Source organism: Spea bombifrons, chromosome 8 (assembly GCF_027358695.1).
Source record: "Spea bombifrons isolate aSpeBom1 chromosome 8, aSpeBom1.2.pri, whole genome shotgun sequence".
In the NCBI taxonomy this organism is placed as follows: domain Eukaryota; kingdom Metazoa; phylum Chordata; class Amphibia; order Anura; family Pelobatidae; genus Spea; species Spea bombifrons.
Window position 1 is genome coordinate 26,603,243 of NC_071094.1, and position 25,498 is coordinate 26,628,740.

General features: G+C 39.1%; 1 protein-coding gene across 1 annotated transcript in view; it reads left to right on the forward strand.

Annotated features, from left to right (window-relative positions):
- DCX (doublecortin) overlaps nucleotides 1-24,040 on the forward strand; it is a 34,848-nt gene extending 10,808 nt beyond the window's left edge. The window contains exons 3-7 of the mRNA XM_053472647.1: nucleotides 799-1,136; nucleotides 15,717-15,819; nucleotides 16,868-16,984; nucleotides 21,397-21,491; nucleotides 23,406-24,040. Coding sequence (XP_053328622.1) covers nucleotides 799-1,136; nucleotides 15,717-15,819; nucleotides 16,868-16,984; nucleotides 21,397-21,491; nucleotides 23,406-23,462 — 710 coding nt within the window. The 3' untranslated portion in view covers nucleotides 23,463-24,040. The remainder of the gene's footprint in view (nucleotides 1-798; nucleotides 1,137-15,716; nucleotides 15,820-16,867; nucleotides 16,985-21,396; nucleotides 21,492-23,405) is intronic.
- Nucleotides 24,041-25,498: the final 1,458 nt, after the last annotated feature.

Genomic DNA, 25,498 nt, shown 5'->3' on the forward strand with positions numbered 1-25,498 from the left:
AAGGTTTTTATTTATTTAAAATAACATTTAGCACTGAAAGAATAACAGATCTTGCAACCTTGACTAGCAGCTGCAGGCTTTTTAAGAAGGAAATCTATTGTGGGCTCCTGCTTTCAGGCACATTGTTTCTATGGTAACCAATAGAAGTCTACCTTACATTGGTTTAACACAATGGTTGCTTGTTACGGCACAGTTCTCCTACTAACAGAAATTCATTTAGAAACTAATTTGACCTTGGTTAGAACAACATGTTGTGCCAAATTTTGTCTTCCTTCATTATAGAATATGTTGTCCAAATCTAATCACTGTCAGGGGATTTGGAAAATATGCAATTTTGATGCTTGAAGAACATCTATGTAGTTTTATCTTCCTGTAAGTCGTATTTATGATGAAAGAGATAAATATGTGGTGAATCAAAAGTTAACACCAATGGAATGGTCCACTTAGCAGGAATATTCCGTTTGGTTGCCATGGTTATATGATATATCACCATGGCATGCCCAAACATTTAGTCAAGGTATAAGAAACGTTGGTTCTGTAATGTGGTAGACATATGGAGCCCCTCTGCCACTGCCTGGTGATCGTGGAGGGGATGAATGTATCTCTGCCCCCTATAGGTAACAGTAAATGGCACCTTTTGATGAAAATGAGAGTTAATACAAAATGAGAGTTGATAAAATATTATCAGGTTGTTTGTGGGCCCAATAACCGTAACAATACGATGGGCAGACATGTAGAATAATAATAAAAATCTCTGGTAGTCAAAATAATTTCAATTTCTACTCTTTCTCATTTTAGGTGAAAGCTATGTTTGCTCATCTGATAACTTTTTCAAGAAACTGGAATACACAAAGAATGTGAATCCCAACTGGTCAGTCAATGTGAAGACTTCAGCTGCTCTAAAGTCTCCACAGTCCCTTGGCAGTGCTAACAGCCAGTCCAAAGAAAACAAGGACTTTGTGCGCCCAAAGTTGGTGACAATCATCCGTAGTGGCGTGAAACCACGTAAAGCAGTGCGTGTGCTCCTGAACAAGAAGACAGCTCATTCCTTTGAGCAAGTCCTGGCAGACATTACTGATGCCATCAAACTGGAAACAGGAGTGGTCAAGAAGCTGTACACCTTGGACGGAAAACAGGTAGGATCACATATATGACTTTGGGGTTATGTATAAAGAGGTGTTAGAAGTGTACAACCAGCAGGAACATATCATGCAAAAGGAAATGCAAGATTTCAAGTACTTTCCACCATAGATGTTCTTAATACATAACTACACATAGTAAAGAATTATCTGACCTGAATATTTAACAAAAAACGCTTCTACTAGTAAAAAGTGATGTCTTAGATAATATATAATAAAATTATACAAATACATACTGTCAAAATACAAGTTATCTATTTATTAACAGGACTGCATAAAGAACAAATTGTCATGCATTTAGAATAGGGGAATATTATTAGGGAAATATTAACACAATTTTATTTAATGTTCCGGCGAGAAACACACTGCCTTAAACAGGGCCGGCCCAAGACTTAATGCCACCTGGGGCGAAGTTTAAACTTCGCCGACGCCATTATCTACCCATACCCCCCCCCCCCCCGTTTAAAAGTACTTACGTTTAAGTACGTCTCCCTGCTCTGCCCCAGTCGGCTCCATTGAAGGGCCGGCCCTGCCCTTAAAGCAGTTTACATTATCAAAACCTCCTTAAGCTATTAACAATAATAAAAACAACACAAAAAAGATTCAAGAAAAAATAAATTGATAAATAAGATTTTTGATTTATAAATGAGAAGCAATTTATCAATGATTGTCCAACAAGATTCTGCACGGTGAAAAGTATATGTTTCTTGTGTAGATAGATACTAGACATCATTTGTAGCATCACTCATCCAGAGGATGCTAATGAAATAGGTGAACTCTCGCCTTCGCCCTTTCCTACACACATTTCCTTTGTGAGAACCTGACAGTGGCGCCCCAATAGCTTTGCACCCTAAGATGCCATCTAAGTGTAATATGGTAAGGCTGTCTGTACATTCATCATACTGGCTATAAAATGGTCAATGGAAGTGTGTCAAAAATTATGGTGACATAGACTTTATGTTAACTGGCAGACATAATGCATGCAGGAACGAGGAGGCCATGTGTAATACTCTTAGTGAGGTCATTCAGATGACATCGTCAATCAAGGTGAACTTGCAGTCATCTCACTTTTTCCCACATGCACCATTGAGTCCTAATAAAGCGTGGAGCCAGCCGTTACAATGAAAAAATAATAGATTCTGTCTGCAGAGTCCGAGAGAAGAAACCCAATAAAATAAATAACACTAAAACACACTAAATTAATACTGAGGGATTGAACAAGTTGATTTATTTTATAACCTTTTTGCTAACAATAAACATTATGGGTACAAACAATGTATCACATGTACTGCTTAACAAGTATATAAAAAAAAAATCCCTTACCTTTCCCATCTTACGATATCACAATTTCCCAAAACTGGCATAGACTGAAAAAAGCGGAAAACATTATTACTGTTGCTGTTTTTAGAATTGGGTGGGTGTTTAATTTACTGTTCCTTATTCAATATGCATTCAAGTCTTTCACTTAAATCACTTTGTCTCACTCAACCTTTAAGGAGGTGGCATTGTGCACAAAACCCCTCTGTGTGAAAATGCTTTAAGACTGAATAATATATATATATCCAGGGTTGTTGAGGACTGCACATGTTATTGGGTTTCTTGATAATATTCATAGGCCATGGAACAGAGAGGCAGCACATAATGCCCTTCAGGTACCAGTTCAGTGAGGCAGCGCATATTGGTGACTCTTCTGTTCCCTCGTGACCTTATACCTCAAAGTTACAGGATATGACATAATTTTCTGGCACACAGTGCTATGCGATCCATGTGAGGCCTCTTATGGGAGAAAATCATTGTGCTAGAAGTTCACTGATAAGATGTAGAACATCACATCATGGTCTGAACTTTTAAACATTTGATTACATAGTAGTTTAACAAACCAAACACGCGGGAGGCATTTCTATATTTAAAAAACTGGTTTGGCATTCTGAAAACATACTTTGACCAAACATATCCTCTGTAACACTAATCATAGCCTAAATAATTAAATTTTATTATTTCCATATTTAATTTTTAAATATATTTCTGCACTCTTACTTAAAATTGGGCTAATATCTCCTAGTTTATATGAATTTTGATTATTGTGAATACACCAAGCCATTTGTAGTAATTAGGTTTTGATACATGGTTAGTGAGATGGTCAACCTCCTCAAGATACTTTCGATTGATTCAGGAGAAGACAAACATCCTTAAACATCCCCTATCTCTCTGCATTGGTAGAGGATAAGGCAGGAGGCTTATTCATGACTCCAAAAGACAGGATGATGAATTATGGGTCAATAATGTTTATTTAAATTGTTTACTAAACAATTCTCTTCCTTGTGAAAAATTGAACAAACCTACGCTTGAAGCACCTTAACTGCAATGAACAGACCCACTGCATGGAATGCCCAACTGCGCTTAAGCTCAAACACCTGTTTTTCCAATAGTAACATGTGCTCTCTTGTTATTTCTTCATTTTGTGCCGTGAACAGTACTCCCTCTGTTAACTTTTTGTGATGCATGAACATCAATAAATGGCCACCTACACTGGTGTATGAAAGTTGGTTACTAAGGTCTCACCAGAAGAAATCCTATGTAACTTGAACTGCATTTACTGGGCTACAAACTATTGACCAGTAAATGGCTAATGGCTTCTTTTCTAGGTGACCAGTAAAACTGACAGCTGGAATGGTCAATAGCCTTCGAGAGGTTAATATGTCATCAAAACTAGAACTTTTATTTGTAAATCACATTGTTATACATTGTCATAGGGATTTGGAAACCCTATAGATAAAAGGCAAATAATTTATAATGGAAGGTTGGTAAAGAAAAATATGCAGTACACAGCAAAATGTTTTTGATGAATGTCTGAAATATCCACTTAATATGATTGGAAATCTTCGAACCCGTTAGTGGGAAACGAGGTATAACAGGACATTTCAAAGTGCAGATGTCTATTGTAGACAGCCATGTAAAATCGACAGAGACAGCTGACATATATTAAGACTTGAAGATGAAAAAAAGCCAACAAAAAAAAAAAGATTAAAATGAGAAACATATACTCCGAAAGCTGAGTTAACGAAACACTAAGAATAATCCTTGTATTAAGTCCACTGCCTTGAATTTCCATGTGTATTATAACTTATCAACTGCTGCAGGCTGAGGGATTACATGTAAATTAGCCACAAAAAATACTTTCATTAGACAACACTAAATTTTGAAAGAGCATTTCAGTAAAATTACAGTCTTCTCTATATTCATGAAGTCCTAAGAGTTGCAAGGAAGTCAGAAATGTAGACTTATAGAAATGGGCAAAGGATTGAGCCAAACTTCTCCTTGTGGTCTGGCTTCGCTCCGTCTTAGATCATGCCGCAGTCAGCTTACCTTCCTCTAATAGAACTGTATAACTAAATGTTGATGGTGTTATTTATTGATTTGATCAAAATTTTGACTACAGTTTCACTGATTTGACGTTTGTTGAACCATCTTCCCTTCAGGCAGATAGCCTGAGACACTTCCCAGAATTGGCCCATAGTGCTGTGAGCAAGCAGGGCTAGACCTGTCTTCAATTGCCAAAACATTCCTATGTATAGGTTCAGGGCCGGCCTTAGGGGTGTGCGACCTGTGCGGCCATGGCAACAGGGGCGCCTGCCCGGCACTTAAGTTAAAGCATCGGGTTTTTTTTTTACTTTATTTAACATCCTCCATGTTAAATAAAGTTTGTTTAAGGATGTTAAATAAAGTTAAAACAAACAAAAAAAACCCTGATGTTTTAATTTAAGTCCTGGGCAGGGGCCGAGCTTTCAGCGACCGCTCGGCGCCCCTCACTCTCCGTGACTCCGTCGCCGGCGTTTCATGCTGAGCGCCGGAATTATTCTGGCGCTCAGCTGTGAAGCACGCACCGCGGCATAGCGGGAAGACAGACGCCTCCTGCTCCCACCGGAGAACTCCGGCAACAAGGTAAGTAAGGATAGGGAGAGGGGGTAGATAGTGAGAAGGGGTGGGGAGGTAGTGAGAAGGGGATGGGGGTGCGCCCCATCAGTTTAGGACCCTGGTCCCCATCCTTTCACAGTCCATCATGTTAATCTCCAAAGTAATCTCCTTTCAAGAGTTAACATCACAGAAAAAGGGTGTTTGAATTAATATATGAATGCGGGATGACCTCCATAAAAAGACCAAGCTGTAATGAGGATTATGGAAGAAACTGATTTATTGCCAGTCAAAGGGCAGTGCCATTTCAGCCCTGAGCAGGTGCTCTGTGTCTGTGGGAAGGATGGATGCATAATGAGAGTCAATAAAATTAATCGGGTTGGGAGTGTGGCAGCCCGATGTCTTTATGTGCTAATATATGATCAATAGGCTATAAGGGCAGATTTAAAAATAAATTACTGAAGAATTATTTTTTTTGAAACCTCATTAAATGCACCTTTAGGAACACCCTTCCTAGTACTGCCAAATTCCAAACCTTCCCAGAAATATTTCTTTACTCAACAATTTTTCAGGGAGTGCTTAGTCGTATCTGTGTTTGAATGCATTGTCTGTTTCGGTAGCCGGCCACCAAGTTAGGAGCTTAGGAGAAAAAAAATGAGGACATAGAGCCTCTTTAAAACACAGCTCAGTATAAACCAGTCACCGGCTGAGCTATTTGTCTTCAACATCCTTTCTAGATGTTTCCTTGCGAGAGGTATATTCAAGCTCTGCAGTTCAGCTCTTCATTTCTCACACGTGCCACTCTTCCCATAAGTCATGCTTTTGCTTTTTGTAGTCTGGCAGCTGCAAAATCTGGTTGCTAAGAAACAGCCTCAGCAGCACAAAGGGCTCCCAGCTTGAGGGGTGAGATCTCTCAGCCCTAAAACAGTTGGGTGTTATTTTCTTTCCATATCTCCTGTTTCTTCAACTGTAAAATAAATTGCCTAGTGCATGTTTTTAATCAGTGACTAAATTAGAATCTCGGAATGTTGGCAGTGAATGTCACGTCGGGGTAGACAACTGGTGTAACGCAAACATTCCTCGAGACACATATGCTTTGTATGGTTTTATCCTCCACTCATCTCTAAAACAGCATTTTTTTTGGAGGCGTACAAGCAGCAAAGGGTCCTCTACAGACCTCTATCAGTAGTTTAGCAGGTTAACTCTCCGTTAAGGGGAACATTATCACAGGGACACTGGTAATTAACAGTATATTAAAAAAACAAACAATAAGCAGCTTCTGCTCAAATTCTATTTTTTTAAGGCGACTGGTGTGTTTCCTAAATGTTGATGTGTCAGGAATGAGCAAATCGAGAAAACTATTGGACCATAAAATTTAGAAACATACAATTTGACAACGGATAAAAACCATGACATTCCCTTTGAAAGAACCTCTCCCAGTAATATCTGAAATAACGTCACAGCATGAGCGCGTGACAGATTCGAATGAAACTAAGATGTTCTAAACCCACCAAGGCCTGAGTAAATGCCTGAAACACCACCAACCGGTGTACAACACACTTGTAACACCCTGCAGGCATTACTCCAGACCCCCACCAAGTGCTGGGACAAAGCCGCATCTACCAATATACATGCGCTAGGATGGGTGGGTGGTTGGTCAAATCGCTGGCTGGGTAAGGACCCCATATCTAACTGCCCTAACCGTAGTCTACCCCTAATCCCCCTCAGTCCCTTCATTCACCAACCCAGCTCCAACCTGGCCCTTCCAGCAACCACATCCAAATTAACCTACCTTGCTCTGTGTAGCCCTTGTGTCTCCCCGGCACTTGTGGGTGGGGGATGGCAAACATAAAGAAGAAAAGCAAACATTATACAATCAATATAATTATTATACTATTATAATGTATAATATACATAAAAATTTAAACTTTAATTACAAGTATGAGGAATATAACCAAAAACTTGTACATCAATAATAAAATTTCCGACATGGACGTTTCAACATTTATATGTATAAGTTTGTGCATTTTTGAAGAGAGAATTAATAACTTCAGTCTCTGTAATCAAGGGTAAGAGCGCGACTCTAGGTCTCTAGTTTTAATGAAGGTGCTATTTTATTTTATTTGAGAATATCAGAAACTTGGTGGACGTTTCTCTTTTTAATCCCATGTAATCACCTTGCATTTTTTTTTTGTGTAGAATGTTTCGGTTCGTCATATACGGTATATTAGTGTGAAATGGCACACATTTGAGACAAAAAATGGCATTGAAAATTTGATAATCAGGTTGCATGAATGCTACATTTAACAAAACGGTAAATTATGTACCAATTATCACTTCTAATTACACTGTGATAAAGGTTTACAGCAGCGTGAACAATGTTATATGGGATTACAAATTACATGCTGCTATGTTTCTAATGTTCATGGTTTTGGTAGCACATTTAAACTGATATGTAACTTGAAAACATGAGTGAGAAAGTTAAGTTAAGCAAGAACATACTGTCCTATGCAGGTCTCTTGAGAAGTAAAAAAGGGAGAAACAACCCTGGAGGACAAATCTGCATAGGTCCCTGTTGTGGATATTGGCAGTGATGTAACCTGGCCTAACTGATTAAGCCTAGGGCGGAAGGTCTAGGGGGACCTGCATAAAATGTGCTGCACTTTTAACACGCAGGTGTCCTTTAACACACGGTGCACCGAGTTATGACATCATATGATCGATGATGTGGCCGTGGAGGCTGGGAAAATACACAGCAGGATGTCAGTGCATGTTCAACTCTTTGAGAACTTCATCAGCACTTGATATACTGGACTTCAGCTCTGGAATTCACAAACAAAACTCAAAACAAACTCTGGTTCACTCACTATTACTTGTTATTGTAAACATGATTATATTTGTCGAAAGATGCTATTTATGTCATTTTGTTGTTTCATGTTGAAATGTAGAACTTGTGCAGTAGGGTATATCTATTGTACACTGGTATGCCAACTGCATTCACAGCACAGCTTCTTTTTTTTTTTTTTTTTTTTGAGATGCATAGTACATGAATGAGCAATGTCCCTGAACTTCTTTGAACCTGAATTGTTAAGATAGCTTGTTATGCTCACGTAATTGTTTCTGAACGATAGCGACAGGAAAGGCAGCCAACATTTCTGATGTTAAATAATACAAGTGCCAACTTCCAGTATTACTTGAAGACAAATCTTTTCAGGGATAAGAATAAAATATTAAGTTGAATGTCTAGAGTAGAATATTGCTGCTTTAATCCCTAAGAGCAATATGATTTAAAGGAACAGGGACATGCTTATAATGTACAAAGAATTGCACAAAAAATGTGGTTTGATAGGGTATTGTTTTTTTTAAAAAACCATCATTACATTTATTTATATAGCGCCAGAAGATTCTCTGTTACAACAGAGTCAGTAAAATAAATGAAAATCACACACAATAACAAACATGCACAAAAAGAAGAGGTCCCGGCTCTTGTGAGCTTACAATCTAGTCTGGGCTTGAGGGGGAAGTGAAACAGTAGGAGAAGACTGCTAGGATGAGGATGAGTTCAGAGGGTCTGGTTGATCTGTAGAGTTGGTCATTCAGGTGGCTTGATTAGGATGCTGGCTGAGAGTGTTAGGAAGTGGGTTTTGAAAGTCACGTACAAATCCTGATGGAACAAGGAAAGGAAATGTGGTCCTGCATGGGTGAAGTCCTGAATACAGGAGTTGGGAAGAGAGATGCAGGTCATGAAAGGAGCAAAGAGGGTGGTTAGGGGTCTATTTGCATAGACTGGTAGGTCTCCGCATAGTTGGGTTCCAGGTTCCACCATAAACTTAATTCATCCTTATATTCCTTAGTGATATCAACCTGAGAGAAAATGTGTTGCCTCTTTGGTTCCAAGGTACAATTCCACTTAATTTTCTACAGTTGCGTCTAAATCAGATTTGCAATGGAGCATAACAGGCCATAAAAAAGACAGTACTGTCCGGACGGTAGCCAAAGGCTGTATCAATTGTAATTTAAAGTGTTTAATTCCTGTTAATCTTCGTTAAGCGTTGCATTTTCGGATTGATGATTCTATGCGATTTTCACAGTTGCTATTCAACCACATATTTTGTACTAGGACATGGGAATGATTAGCTCTTTCTTTGTAATGATCTTGGCAGTTGGCTATATAATCAGTTAATTATATTTTATACAAAGTATATATTATGGTGCCAAATCCTTAAAGGGACAGTGTACTGCCCAAAACAGCCTCAAATATGAAATTATGAAAGCATTTTTACCTTTTTGATAAAAAATGGTTAAATATAAGGTGGCACCCAGTTGTAGCATGCATTAACGTCCAGCAAAAAAAGACAGGATTTAGGGATAAAGTAAATCGCTAGTAATCCAAATGTACAGGCATTTTTAAGATGGTTAAATAGATTAGTGCAGATTAGTGGGGTTCAGTTTTAACTCCAGTAGATGCTCATCAGATATAAAACATGGCTATTGTGAAGGACATGAGGGCTGGACACTAATAGGTATACGGTGTAGTACTACCAGCTTAAGCGGTGTGCAAACTATGATGAAGAACCAGAGCACAGACAATCCTGGCAATAACGAGGTTAATGCGCAGTGAACGTGTGGGGAATGCGAATCAGATCGGATCTCTTTGTTCTGCAGTTGCTGAAAAAATAATCCCAGGACTCAGAGCAAAATACCCAAAAGGTTACTGTGAAAAGCTTGACTCGGCACTGACAGCACTGCAAATCCCAAGATTTAACTCCCCGATTATTAAAACCAAGAACCAAAATTTAAAAGTAATCCTTTGTCACCACACGTCAAAATCCATAATCACTCTGCACGGATATCTCTGTGCAACATCTCCGTTTCTTAACTTGCTGTTAGACTCATGCCTTTTCTCTGTCCAGTCTGTTCATTTGAATATTCAAAACGAAGTAAAATGTGATGCTTATGGGTACCACTGTGAGATAGGAATGACATAGCTGCTGTGAGCCCCAAATTTCCCAGTAACAACTGGAATAGCATTCCGTTACCAGCTAATCAAAGACAGTGTTAGAATTCTCAGGCACATTACATGTTTTAAAAAAAATGTTCCATGTGGGAGCCCATATAATGGGGAGACCCATGTGTTACATTGAGTGTTGTTGGGCATTTCTAGAAGGGACTAGAAAACAAACCTGCCATACTTATTGCATGATATGTAGATCTACAGAAAGTACTGCTATGTGATCTCGTGCATTCTAGCTGCTGTGGACTATAACCCTTGTGATGTTTAGCCAATCAGGGAGCTGATACAGTAGCTGAAACATTCATGGGAGTACTGTAGATTGAGACAGTCCACAAATGGGGTATTAACAGACTTTTGTGGGAGTCTTGACTGGAGCTGAGACGGCTAGCTATTGTGAGTACTATAGATTTATGTGGAGTATGCAAATTTAAAGTAAAAGAACCCAAAGATTTTTCAAGTAAAAAGATCTTTAATGCCTTCTGTTAACCATAACTCTTGGCACGTGTTTACATCTTAAACCAAGCTTCATGTCATGACATGTTTCTTCCATCGAAGAAAAAAATGGGAATATATAGTGGCTTATTTTCACATTGTGCTCATTATCATGAGGTGTGTTGGTGTGGCAGGTATGGGGCCAGAAGTGGGTGTGACCAGTGATGGAAGTTGACAGGGACCAAAGGCATGGCCACCCACTCACTTTCCCTGAAGAGGCACCTCCTGGCAGAAAGCCTTCCTTGATTTGACAGCTCCCTGGGATCAGAGTATCTCCCCACTATGCAGGACGGTGTCTGAAAATCAGAATGCTTCTGCTTTATGGTGACATTACTTTATAACAAGTATCCAGAAGTGGATGCTTTTGTTTTTGTCCCAAGAACAATCATTGGTTGTGAACACCTATCTTCATCTTAAATCTGTGTAATCAACTTCTAAGGGATTTTGATGCCCGGTGGTGCCCTGCGGAATTCCATGGTTGAATCTGGGTTATTTTCTCAGATTGTAATTGCACCTTTTAAGCTCTTCTAAGCTCTTCTCTGTTGGAGTCTGACACATTACCCTTCACTCTGACCTTAGATGTATTTCCTTATTAATTATTCTTTCCCTGTATAACCTAAATCTGTAGCCTGAACTTCCATCTGAAATTCCATCACACGTTACTCTAGCATGGTGCTTAATATTCATACTAGGGCGGGTAACATGGAAAAGACATGAGCACAAGAAACGCCATTTCACTTGTATTCCAATTTCACTATGAACCTCTGAGATGATTACTCTGTTAGAGTTGCCTGTACAGAAATAACAGAAATGTGCAAGTTACCAGCACTTGTTTCCAAGGAGGTAATATATTCATCTTTCCTTTAAATCGCTTGTTGAAATGTTAAATTCTGCAGTGGGCACTTTACTTGTCAAAACATCTGCCAAGCAAGACAAGCAGTAGAGGAGGGGGCATAACATTGATGAGCGAAAGAATGAGTCGTTAGGTTGTATGGCTTCTTGTCTCATCAGCTGCTGTCTGGTTTTGATCTGGTTGCTTTTGTAATTTTCAGTCCTTTTATATTCCTTTACCATCTATCTATAGAAAGCAATTCATACAGGGCAAGCAAGCCCCTACATTTGATAAAGGGAGCAGTTATAACTCCGTTGTCATGACACTGACCTTGGTTTGCTACATTTTTGTTAACCCAACTTACTTATTTTACACAAAATGATACGCGAAAAATAATAAAATTAACCCACCCATGAAGCTCTCCTTCTGCATTCCAAATTTATTGAAAATAATTCTGTATATGATCTTGGTGTAATGATCTTAGTATACAATTGCACAGCGCGTATATTTTAGTTTTTTCAGCACTGCAGGAGATAACCCATTATTTGCCAGTAATGATGCAATTCCTAGAAGAATTATCTACACATTATTCAAAAGCCAAGTCTGGCATAGCCCTCGAATGTATCCCCCTCCGCCCCCTCATATTTGCAATATTTCTGTATCGCAACGTCGACAAACCTTTCCTGCCTTCAGAAATCCCTAGAGCTGAATGGAATGCTGTCCAAATGAAATGTGCCTGCTTCACAACCGGCAGCAAACGTGACGGGACTGCCAAGTGTTGGTGCTGTTCATAGCCTAAGTGTTTTAATTCACCGCAGTCAATTATGCAGTTTGCATTTTACACATTAAACATCGCACCCTTTCTACGCTCAGCACCGCATACTGATACCGAATGAGAATGGAACCGACTAGCCTTGCATTGTGCTTGGTCGGTGTAAAACCACAAAATGAAATAGGTGACATTTCACGCACAGCACAGAGGACAGATTTGCATCTCTGAGAGGACTGGCAGAACAGAGCACCTTGCTATGAATACGGTTACTGTTTTATTCATTGAGTGAATAAAAATTTGGACTCCTGGATAATGCATGGTCATGTTTGCTCTATTCTGTCCCGTTCCCCATGTATGTGTAATTCATTCTGACAGAGCAGAAGGCCTTGGCACCACATAAAGTAGCTCGCTCTGCTACATATTCACACGTTAGGCTTCTTAACCTTTCTGCCTACTATTTATGGTTTTATTAACTTTCCATTTTCCACCGAGAGATGTGCCGCGTAAAAGCAGCTAGGCGTAAAACTGACCTATAGGTATTATTAATGGATCATATTCACCTCCTTTTTAACTCATTGATCGTTGCTGAATTATCCAACCATTCTGTCTACATAACTTAGATTCTAGACATGATCAGTCATTAAAACCTTAAATTCAATTAAAATGGAAGTGTGTCGATACAGTATTTCTTTATGGGGCAGTTATCTCATAGACAAGCCACATTTAAGTATATTGCTGTCTGTGTTATATGGTGGCTGTTTTTGTAGTTGAGTTGCAAGGTACCTCACCATCTTCACAACGCATTAAGAATGGCCAAACAGTCTTGGTTTTTTTTGTGGAGAAAAAACAGAGGTGGGAATACATGTACGCTTTCTTTGATAATCTTCACAATGTTTTTTATGGATTATGTTGTGTGTGCCACTATGATCTACTAATCTAACCTATTGAAAACCAGCATTATAGAATTTGAAGTTTCAAGCATTCACATCCACATACCTTCAAAGGACACTTGGCTGATTTCCTATAGATGTATGGGAAATCTCAGCATTATATATAAATATATATATATATATAATATATATTGTTTTTATTAAGAAAAGAGTATTGCCATATAAAGAGTGTAAACTCTTTAAGAGTGTAAGAGTGTAAACCTCCCTTTGTGAAGTTAAAAGCAATATATATATATACATGCAATATATAATATATACACAGAATGCTGCAGGAAAGAAAGCATTCACGCCGCTCTCGAATGCACAAACCATCATCCCAAATTGGGCTGGCATTGGGTAATTAGTGACAGCAGGGAAGACAGCATTGGGTATAATTAATAATTCCACAGCAGATAAGGCTCGAGCTGGTGATTGCTCCTGAACCAGAAGCTGTGGCCTTTTATGTTGGTCATACATCCACAGACAAAGGGCAGCAACTGTACATTTAATCTGCCTGCATTATGGATTGTGGATGCCAAAACAAGAACACATTGTCCATTACATCACCATACAGCAGATGTGCATGAGCCTACAGCTTTATAGTAACCTTAATTATCAATACTACTAATTAACTAAAACTTGTCTGCTCTAATATAGAGATCAATGATAGATTGACAGATATCCACCTAATCATATATACATACAGAGCCGGACTGGAAATTATGGGGCAGCCTCTGCACTTTGAGATCAGAGGCTGCCTAATGACGTAAGTGTGGCCAATAGCCTAAAACTTACCATGCTAGAGCAGCAGATCGGGTGAGTGTGTGGCTTTGTCGGCTAGCACCCCCACTGGGCATTTGCCTGATGTGCTAGATGGCCAGTCCAGGCCTGTATACATTTGTCATACAGTTTTATGTGTCTGACACCCCTTTTTAACAAGAATATAAAGTACTCTAACCTGACCTAGAAGCTGCAACCATCATTCTCCATGGTTTCACATTTCTTGCCACATCAGTGGCACAAAAGTGCTCCCATTGAAACTACATATATCAAGTGCATGGAGATGTGTTTCGCCAGAACATCTCCTGCATGCACAATAGCTGGGCGGGGGAAGGGACAAATCCATAGACGGGAATTCTGCATCCAATATGCAATTGCAAAAGCAACAGCATGAAAATGTAAAGGGACCCTGCAACTATCATATACAGTAAAGTCCCTATGATGGCTGGAGTGCCCCTTTAATAAATAAAAACTACTAATAGATATATATTTTTCAATATGCCATACCAACACATATAGCTTTTATTATCATTATTAGAGTTATTATCATTAGTGTTTCTATTATCATTATGCGGTTCTAGACATCCATAATATACCCCTCCTTTTACAAGCCATCTGGTTCCTGACAAGTTGAAGATTTTAACATCCCATTTGGTAAGCTGTAGGTACCCATTTTCGAAACAGTGTTTTCTCGCCAGAGCTGCCCAGCTGCTCTGTATTTATGGCTACCGAGATCTCGTGCTAGAAGCCAAGAGAGGGAGGGGAGAGATACAATAGCAGAGGCGTGGTACAGCTCCTAATGATGGCTCTGCCATTGTCTGTGACAGCCCTGCTGGGATGGGAGGTCCCTTATCCAGGCTGTCTTTGTTTTCCTAACGCAGACAAAATGTGCAGTTTCAGATCTTCTTTGCCTCCGGGCCGCTGCAAATGTTACTATAAATACACAGTGTAATGAGCTGGTGAAATTTGAATCAAATTAGTAGCTTGCGTCTCCCAGCAATAATCCGTTATCAGATCACTTCCCAGCGCCCAAAGACATTTTTAGCTGGCAGCTCAGGAAGGTATTTAAATGATTCTCTTCTCAAATGCCAAACAGGAGGGCATTTAAAATATTTTTTAAGTATATTCAGGATTTTTTGTGCAATAACATGGCATAGAGGCATAAAAGGCATATAAAAAAGATACAAAAATCGAGAAAAGTGAAGACTGTTATAGCTGTAAAAGAGGGACAACTACGTATTAATGTCTGTGTATTTAGAGTGCAATGTCATTAAAGTGCTTGTTGGTGTAATAGCCAGGTGTCCCAATACTTTTGTCCATATAATGTATAAGTGAATGCATGTATCAGACCTATAATGTTTTGAAAGGTCTGCTTTCTAAACCTTGATTTTATTTTCACCTTCGCTGAACCTTGTGATAACATCCCTTGTGGGACCTAATAAGTTTGGCTTGTTGGTCCATGTAGAAATGAGTGGATGCCCTATATCATCCCTGATACATGGGCTACCTCTGGTTTTAGTGAAAGAAGGGAGGCTTATAGGTGAGAACAGACTCTTTAGTCAGCACAGGTTACTTGTGACTAAGAACCAATAAGTCATTGTATTTATATATGTATTAAAATATATACATATGTTTCATCCTGTATGTGGGGCTCAGATTGTGGTTTAGATGACTGGTAGACGCATATGGATCTGATACATTACAAATACATGTCCATTGTATTTTTCCATTAAACTCTTTGTAACATGGCATTATTTCCCTGCTAAATGTATGCAGGATCTAAACCGTATAATACAGTGGCTTTCCATAGTTTGTATCACTATTGTTTGTTCTCTTTACATTACAGGTGACCTGTCTGCATGATTTCTTTGGCGAGGATGATGTGTTTATTGCTTGTGGACCGGAAAAATTCCGATATGCCCAGGATGATTTTTCTCTTGATGAAAATGGTAAGACATCTGGTTTGACTAATGTTTGTAAAATTTAGGATGCTGAAATATTTAATAGTTAAGCCCATGATATGGAGATCATGCTAAGCAGTATACCTAACATTACAAAACATAAAGAATACCGAGACATTTAATTTTAAACAAATAAGAAACCATGACAATTCGAGATATTGTTTTTTACATTTGACTAATCACTGTGAACTTTTGTCTCTGTTTTAAATCAGTCAATAACGCTGCACCATCTGAATATTTTTTGTATTTCATGGGGGGGGGGACAAAACTGATTGAATTAGCTGTTACCGGCCTAAAATATTACCTGTTGCTACTGGAAACAGCAGAGGCATAAAATGAAGTGCAGCGTGTTCCAAAATGCAGGTTGCCTTGTACAAGGTACCTAGGCATATACTCCAAACCTGATTGCAATAAGGGCTGGATGACGAGGGAATAAACCCAAGTTGATTGTTTTTATAATGGGCTATTCACTAATATGTTTGAAGGGCCTGCTTGGCCATTTTCTTGGGGTAAACTTGCTAGAGTCCAGCAGAAAAGCAATGGGGTAAAACTTGCTAGAGTCCAGCAGAAAAGCAATGTACTTTTCTACATGTTGCAACACACGTGGAAACTAAAGCAATGAATTTAGCACCCTTTGAAACTTGCATACAATTTGAACAATCAATACAACTTAGGTTCCACTTGGCCTAAAGTTAGACGCAGATCTTCATCTAAGTAAATAAATGACCAAAGATGTGACACATGTTCACATATCGGATACTACTTTTACATATGGGTTTGTGATGGTTGTTTGTAATTTTTGTGTCAATCGTTTGGTTCTGTTTCCTCCTCTGGTTATTTTTTAGATAATAACAAGTATGGGATATTATTTTTGAGTAACCAATTATCTTAATTGTGTTTTCAAGATCAGTACATTTGTATGTTTCGGAGTTATTTACAATTACCACAGCTGATTACGATTAGCAAGGGTTAGTACATTCCACCAACTGTGAATACTAAGAGCTCTGACAATCTGGACCTCGTGCTGTTCCTACAGAATGCCGTGTAATGAAAGGGAACCCAGCCACACCAGGCAAGCCCTCCTCCGGTTCCCAGAAAAGTTCAGCTAAAAGCCCTGCGCCAACACGCCGTAGCAAGTCTCCTGCTGATTCAGGTAAGCACACAAGAAACTAAAAACACTCTACCTCGACTAAGAAGGTAAGGTCACACATTTCTGGAGATGGGCTCACTAATATTGTAGCTCAAGGGCTTCCAACATGTGACCAATATGCCAACACCAATGAGCAGCACATTGAAACGTACTATATGAGGTGAGGCATCATAACAAACCTAGTACCAAGTGAATGTTTTTGAGATTTCTGACTGTCCTTTTATGATCGGTTCTTCCAATCCATATAGTGGCTGTAGGTTTGTTCTATACCCGCAAGTTATATATTTGTGTTAAAATTGGTGGGAAATTTGGTGGAAATTTGCAAGTTGGAGCACTCGCACTTAGAGAATAGACCTCGTTGACTTCAGTTTACATCATGAAGGCCCAACAGCAGTGAACATCAGCTCAAAAATAGTTTGTTTGGCTCTGTACAAAGCATATTTTAATCAGTGAGACTTCCTGATACATTACAGCCCAACCCTTCTACTAGAAATACCCTTTATAATGGGAGTTGAAAAGAAAACTCTCCTGCAAACTCTACTGCCAACTCTTGCTTTAGTGGATTAAGCTGTAAAGTGTTTATTCATATACATGGGTCCACTCACAAAGGCTTGAATTGCATTTAGTTGATAGTCGCGTTGCCCAAGCTAAGTTGACGGAACTCAATGAAAAGAATAGCAACTCAACTATTCCGACCTCAACAGAATTCAAATTGGTTTGTGCGTTCAGTTTGTTGATAAAGGGCTTTAACTGGTCAAAACCAACTCCCCAGGATAAGGAGCATTGACCAAAATCCCCATTACACTAAATAGGGCTGCACAAGTTTGGTCTTCCATTTAACCACCAACTCAACTTGATGGTAATTCCAACTGTGGCACAATAAGAGACACACAACATGCAGCTCAAAAGCACGACAGCTTGAATTTGTTATGAAGAGTTAAGTTGCTGTTTCAGTTAACCTAGTTTAGTGCTGCCTAGTCCCACTACTTTAAAGGGGCACTCCAGCTATCATATGTACTTTAATGCATATGAGAGCCATGTCCCCTTTTATTTTTTGTTTGTGCCTCATTGTACTGGGGGGTTCTGCATTTGCATTTTTCCTCATCTTAGAGCTCCTAGAGCTACAGCAGAGGATTTGTTTGGCTGAACACCAACGGTATATCCAGGGCAGTCTTTAATATTGATTGGAACCTGGGCAACCATTTGCTTGCCCTCCCACCCCAATGTTCCTAGCATGCAATGACGCCCTCCACCCCAACACCAAACATAAAGGAACTCTCCCAGGAATGACTGGACCCAAGGTAACAAGAGTTCCACGAGGGTCTAATGAAACCCTCATGTGCATTCTGATTTCAGTGGGAGCGCTTTCCTGCCATTGATTGATTGCTTTAAGCAGCCACAAGTTGGACCTAAAACCAAACCATGGAGGAGGCTTTTGGTTCCAGCTCTGGAACTGCAGCCTCTTTTTAAGGCAACGTTATTTTTTTTCCAGGCTGGTTAAATACACATTAAAGTACTTATTTTGTTAGTCATTGGTACAATTCACACTTCTCTGTACATGAGACAGCCATCAGTTATATATGTTAACTCTTTCATTGATTAATGCTGCATTGTATTGTCCTTCCAAGCACTGTAGGACACCCAGTAACAGCAGAGTAAGAGATTTATCACAGATACAAGAAAACCTAATGAGCGGATTATGTTTTCTGGGTTTTAATTTCATGGTTCCTTAATGGTCGGCTTGGGGTAGGGAGACAAATCTATTTCTTTGAGGCTTCAGCAATTATCCAGCACAGATACGGCATGTCAATCAGGTCCTGGTATCAGATGCCATTCCCTAGAGCCTGTAAAGAAAACAGCAGATGGCATCCAGTAAGTGCAGACTGGACAGTGCTATGGTAAACTAGTAATATTTATTTCATGGCCATTCAAAAGAGAGAATACATTCTGTCACAATGCAGCAAACGCATAAGCTGTGTACACTTTTTCTAGATACTGGTTTTACTTATCCATGATTTTACCCTTACGGTAAGGCAACATTATTTCATATATATTTTTATATCTTGTGTGTATGTATATGTGTGTGTGTGTGTGTGTGTGTGTGTGTATATATATATATATATATATATATATATATATATATATATATTATATTTATATACACATTTACATGTGGAGCCAGAATTCCTCCTAAGAAGGGATAAACGGTGGAAGAAAAGCTGGAGGGTAGTTCTGAACAGTTCTTAATAGTGTTGCGAGCTACAATAGAAACACAAGTTCTGGTGTCTTCTGTTCTTTTCCTAAGCAGATAGAGTACCTCAGGCCCTGTCAATTTGCATAGGCTCTTTCGTGTGTCTAAGTAGAGTAAGTAGAGGGAGGATTAAAGTAAGTGGGAAGGGAGGCCTTAAGGCTTGGCCTGTGAATGAGGAGCATTCCACTCATTGGTCAATTTGTATAACCAATCAAATCAGATCTCCTAAGGCCTCTGGAGCACCTATTTTTGCCAATTCACCCTTCAAATTATGTGTTAGTCCCAGACAGAACTGATCCCGTTTCAACAGCCACTTTATAGAAATTATCATATTTCTCTACTGGTCTTCTGCCTTGACATAGCTTACAAATGGTTTCAACAGTGGCTCTCCTGTTGTGGTCCTCATAGAGTTCACTCATGGTTTGGCTGAAGGCAACCCAGGGCTTCAGCAAAGGACTATTTGTGCCTGACAAGGTGATGAGCCTATGACCTCCAGAGAGGACTTACGGTCTCCAGGGAATTGTTCTGGTAGTTTCATCTAGGGTTCAGGATCTGGGGCTGTAGCCCCATCTTGTGAAGTGGGCACCGGCATGTATGCTCCAAGGTTTTTTATTGAACTGCTGTGGTCAAAATGAGGTGGCCTCATCGCTGACCCGGAGAAGCTCCGCTGCTGAAGGGGTGGAGATCAGACTAGGTACTCCCCCATGACTGTCCTTTCTGTTGTGCTGCCCAGGCTTGCGGGCTCCACCACCACCCGCCTCTTGGTCTTGCGACTTTGGAGATGCTTGCTGCTCTTATGGTGTGTACTGGTTCATGGTCACTAAGACAATGCTGCCCAGAGACCTCGCCACCACATGGACACAGTGGGGGTCCTCACAGAGGAAACCTGTGGCTACTGGGTAGGTAGATGAGAAGCGCGATTGGGGGTCCTGACGCTAGTCACGAGGAAGCTCATGGGGAGCTGATGAGATAAGTGAAGGTCCCAATTGCAGACCTGACAGTCTGTTAGCAGTTGCTTAGTGGTCTACCGAAAATAAGTCTGTTTTTTCCTCTTATTCTCCTTCATGCCAAAACCGTTATCAGTACTGAAAGAAAATGTTGAATATTGTGAATAATTTAAATCAGATATGTTGGCATTTTGAGCTAGCTACAGTGTCACCTTCTTTAAACTTTAGATTTTTTTTATGCTGGCAATCTCTCGCTCCTACTTAAATGTCAAGATCTGCCCACATAGAAAGTCAGGCACGGTGCATTTAACAGAAAGGTACAAATACCATCTTTTGGTTTTCGTCAATATATTTTTCAGCCTGTCTCTTTCCGTACATGTCAAGTGCAGAGTCAAGTTGAAGAGACTGTCGTTGTCTGGCCTCTAGCAGGCTAACTCGCAGATCGCCCCAACTGTAAATACCAAGAAATGTAATATGTTTTATGTTTTCCTTGGAATTGACATACTGTGAATGTAAACCACTGCAGAATCTGTAAGCACAGAACGTCAACAGTTGAAATATTTGTTATGACAAATGCCAGAGGGATTAAGATCACTTTAACCCCTGAGATAGTTATGTCTACCCATTAATACTGGATTTTACTCATACACTCTGCTCATAAATTTCTCTAGCTGACCATCTGCAGTATATTAAGGCTGAAGTTAACTGGGAAGTCCAGGACTGCAATTATCTACAACGCAGAGTCCAATGACACCTATGCCACCTGTCGCATAATTGCGATACATACTTTATCTTCTGCAAGATACAGGTTCCCCATCAAAACACATCGCTCAAGAGAAACAAAAAAGGGTCTACTAAACCATAGCAGATGTTTCATTTTATTCTTTCATTAATGTTTAATCACATAAAACTCAAGCAGAAAGTTTATCAGTGCCTGCTTTTGTGGCACATAACAGTTACGTTTTCCCAGCAAGTATAATAAATCAGAAAAAATCTAACTTAAGTGTTTGGGGATTAAACAGTAATCACCGTTAAAGTCATGCTTAGTAATGCTTACTGTATATCTGTCATGTCAAAATATGATGTATTACATTGTGAAGAATACAAGATAAACTGATATAATTTTCTGTGCTAGCTTGAAAAGTTAAGCCTGTAAGGGTAGGTATGTGTTAGTATTTGCCCTATATTAACATATTGTGTATTTATCTACATTACAGCAAATGGTACATCCAGCAGTCAGCTGTCCACACCCAAATCCAAGCAGTCTCCCATCTCTACACCAACCAGCCCAGGAAGCCTTCGCAAGCACAAGGTATTACGTTTCCTCTCCAGCTTAATATTATTATTATTATTATTGGGATTAAACCCGGAGTCTCTTGTTTTCCGATTTGAGAATAAACACAGTAATATAGGCTAGATCAACAAAACCCTGGTTTTATCTACTTTTGTTCAGATAACCTTCCTTTTGAGGCAGCCATTCTCAGCCATGTGATATTGTGGGTGACTTTTATTGAATGAACTGATTCTCTATGGCAATGCCATGAAGTCCCTTCCTACATAGCCTTTCACTAGTCAGAGTGTCCGGCTAGGTGATTAACAATTAGCTATGCTATTGTTTACCACGGACAGTAGGATAACGAGTTGGGATGTTTGTCTAGTAGATAAGAGTCAAAACAGTTACATAGGCTGAAAAAAGACATGCGTCCATCAAGTTCAGCCTTTCCCATATCTGTTAATTGCTTGCTGTTGATCCAATAGAAGGCCAAAAACAACCCAGTTGTGGCTCTTTCCAATTTTGCACAAACTAGGTAAAACAATTCCTTCCATATAAAATGGCTAACATGCAGTTAGTCTAGTTAATGTCTAGTTCTAAGTAAATATATATTTTTAAATGGTGCTCCCCTGGAATCCCATGTGCAGTGAGATGTGGGCATAGAAGAATTAACAATCAGGGTCATCATCCTATTATGAGTGGGATAGAGAAGGGGTAAAATATGAGAAATATGCTATGGGAGACACACACCCTATCTTATGTCTTCCTATTCTTCTCACCAATGCACTTTATTATGGAGGGGTTCCAATTTAATACAATACCCTTGGAGAGGAACAGCATGCCAATGCTCCCACTCCTTTTTAATTTATGACACTATATAAATAAAAATACACCAGCTTATTCACTAAAAGCCAATTGCAAAAAGTTGCAGTGAATTAAACAAAAACACTGGAGTTTTGCCTCCATGATTAAAAAGTATTATGGGAAGATAACATATTTCCACTGGTCAAAACACACCCTCAGCTCATTTTAATAGATACATTTTATAGCCGGCTGTGAATAACGCAAGTCTAGCGCAATAACTGGAAGAGACAGAGAATGCTTACTCTTAGTTTTAGCAAAGGGTTTGCATGTCCAAACACTTAATATCTCTACACTGCAAACTACAAAGAAAGCATGATACACAATAAATGCTGACCATTAAATTACATGATTCAATAGGAAAAAATAATAAGCAGTTTTAATAGCAAACATGAGCTGAATCATATGACGGGATGTACATTTGTTGCAGACATGATTAATCATGGGGATCGGACAAGTGGGTCAATTGACTTGAAGCCTCAATACCTTATAGCCAAATGATTTTTGTTTTAGAGCTTTCCAGGTGTTTAAATACAGCTATTAAAAAAAAAAATATATATTCCTGTTAAGATTCTGAGGTTGCATAGTGTTGGCTGCTATTTTATCAAGGCTACTACAGTCAGAAGGCCACCTCTTGCATTGGTGGTCTGTAAATAGCCAGCTGGATTCTGTAGTAAGCACCAGTGGTCCCCAGAGCTCAGGTGCCCCTAGATATGTCCCTTTGTGCCTAAGTAATAATCTGGCCATAACTTCAGATTCTATATGTTTCAGCAAAGGTCAGTGGTCCATATTCTAATTTATTATTGTGTCAGGTAAGAAACAACGCCTTTTGTTTTCTGCTTTCATCTTTTTTAATAGCTCAACATTTTCAGAATTGAAAATCACACCACCTGAAACTAGCATTGAAAAGCTTCCCAGATCATACTTTCTGTATCCAGTTGACATGATGGTATCGGTAGTTTTCCACCAGCCAGTTGTGCATTTAGAGCATATTTCTTGATGTTGAAACACCAGAGCCTGCAGACTTTTAACACACAACCAGGTGTTGATATTCCTTGGAATTAACTTGTCATCTTTTCTTACCTTTTACAGGATCTGTACCTACCCCTGTCTCTGGATGACTCTGACTCCCTTGGAGATTCCATGTAAAGCTCAACAATCTGATGTGTCCCCAGCTTGTAGGTTCACATAACAGAACAAAAGAAGACCGGGCACACTGGTGCTTTCTTAACGAAGGATACGTTTTCAGCTTTCACTGTTACTGTTTTTGATTATTATTTTTGTCATGTATTGTTTGTGCCATAAATCAATGTGACCCAATCTGGCATGGGATGGTGGGGGTAATAACTGTTTTATATGAAGCAGGCTTCAAAGTTTATGTTATGTACACCATTTCTGAACATGGTTCTTCTGACGGCTGGAGATGGTGCCACCACTAATACCAGATAACTATCAACAGCCAGCGAAGTTGTTATTTCATTAGTAACATAATACTCAAGCACACATGGAGGTGCAATGGGGAATGTTTGGAAGTTGGTTTGATTTAGCTGATCATGTTTGTATGTTTGTATTATATTGAAGGCAGTCAAGCCTATTATGCCTTTGCTAATTTAAGTCCTAGTGGTGACAGTCATTGTTAAATAAGTACAAAGGAATCTGCATTTCTACTGTACGTAGGGAGGATACACATGCTATGGGCACTATTCATTAAATGTGAAAATGGTGAACATGCTGGTTATTTCGCTCGGTTTATTTAGTCCAGTTGTGCTAACAATGTTACAGAAAGATTTTGTCATAATGCCATTAAGTTTCAAATTGTGCCATTCAAATTTAAGCAGAATTAGAAGCAACAATCTAAATGTCTAGCTACCAAGCAATATGACTTAAAATGTCAAAATTGTGTACTGTATTTGAATCATGACCCATGTGCTGCCTTGTAATATCAGGTATTATTGGTCATTTAAAGATGGCATTTCCAGGACAGGCTCCGTTTGAATGTGTCGTACTGGGTAAAAAAAATGCAGTATACTATTACTGTGCAAGTAAAGTATTAATGGCAAATTTAGATCCAGTTCTAACCTTTTTGGAGCCAGAGGGTAGCGTCACATAGCTTTGCTATCTGGCACCAAAACACATTAACATTTGCCTGGAAACAAGTAACATTGTCTCCACATGACAATGACAGATCTGGGAATCAATAAATGGAATAACTATGGCTCTGGGACAGTCTAACATCTTTCAGATGATCTGGAGCCAGATGGCTGCGTCAATTTAAAATTCCCACTCCTTCATGCTTTTATTCACCCAGACAGTTTAATTTTACTCCAATATTTTTCAACCAACACAATTTCCAATGGAATAATACTCCCTGTTTTTCAGCAGATATGGTTGCAGACTCTGATGGTGATTAATGTGTTTCTATCATTTGCAGACAGAATATCTACCGTATTAATCACCAAATTAATCTAATGCAGTGATGTGATTTGAAAAATAACTTTGTGAACTGGAGCATGGAATTACAATGCCATAGTAAACTTTCATGGTAAACAATATTTTCGGTAAGATAGGTTGCCTAAAGGCCTCTATAGTATGTAAATGATTACAATTATGCCAATTATATTGGATATTAAAGGTACTACCAGGCTATCCAACATTTTCAAAGTGAAAAATCAAACAACAAATGAGTGGCATTACAAACTGTTGATTTAAATGTTAAGGGGATGAACAGCTCTTGTGACAATCAAAGGGTTAAATCACAGCAACACATCCTTTCTGCTTTCCTCTGCCATTGATATTAAATACGAAATGAAAAAAAGTGAGGTTAGGGCTGGCTAGCTAATGGCATTTTCAGTATCAAGAGCTTATGATATGGGCATGTGGAAATCAAACAGTATTCAATGAGGACCCTGAGCTTAAAACGAATGTTAGATATTTTTAACCCTTTGAACCAAATTCATTGACAAGTATGTAGGGTTATAGAAAACATGCAATTTTTGTGGATTACCATAATGCCTATCATGCTAATTCATTTTTTTGATAGTTAATTTGCATATAGAGCTATAGGCCGATGTCACGAAACATCCACAGCCAACACATTTATAGATTCATTATATTGTTGTCAAACAAGCCTGCATTGGCTTGAGCCAACCTTGAGCCCAACGCCTATCCCAGTCTGGCTCATCAAG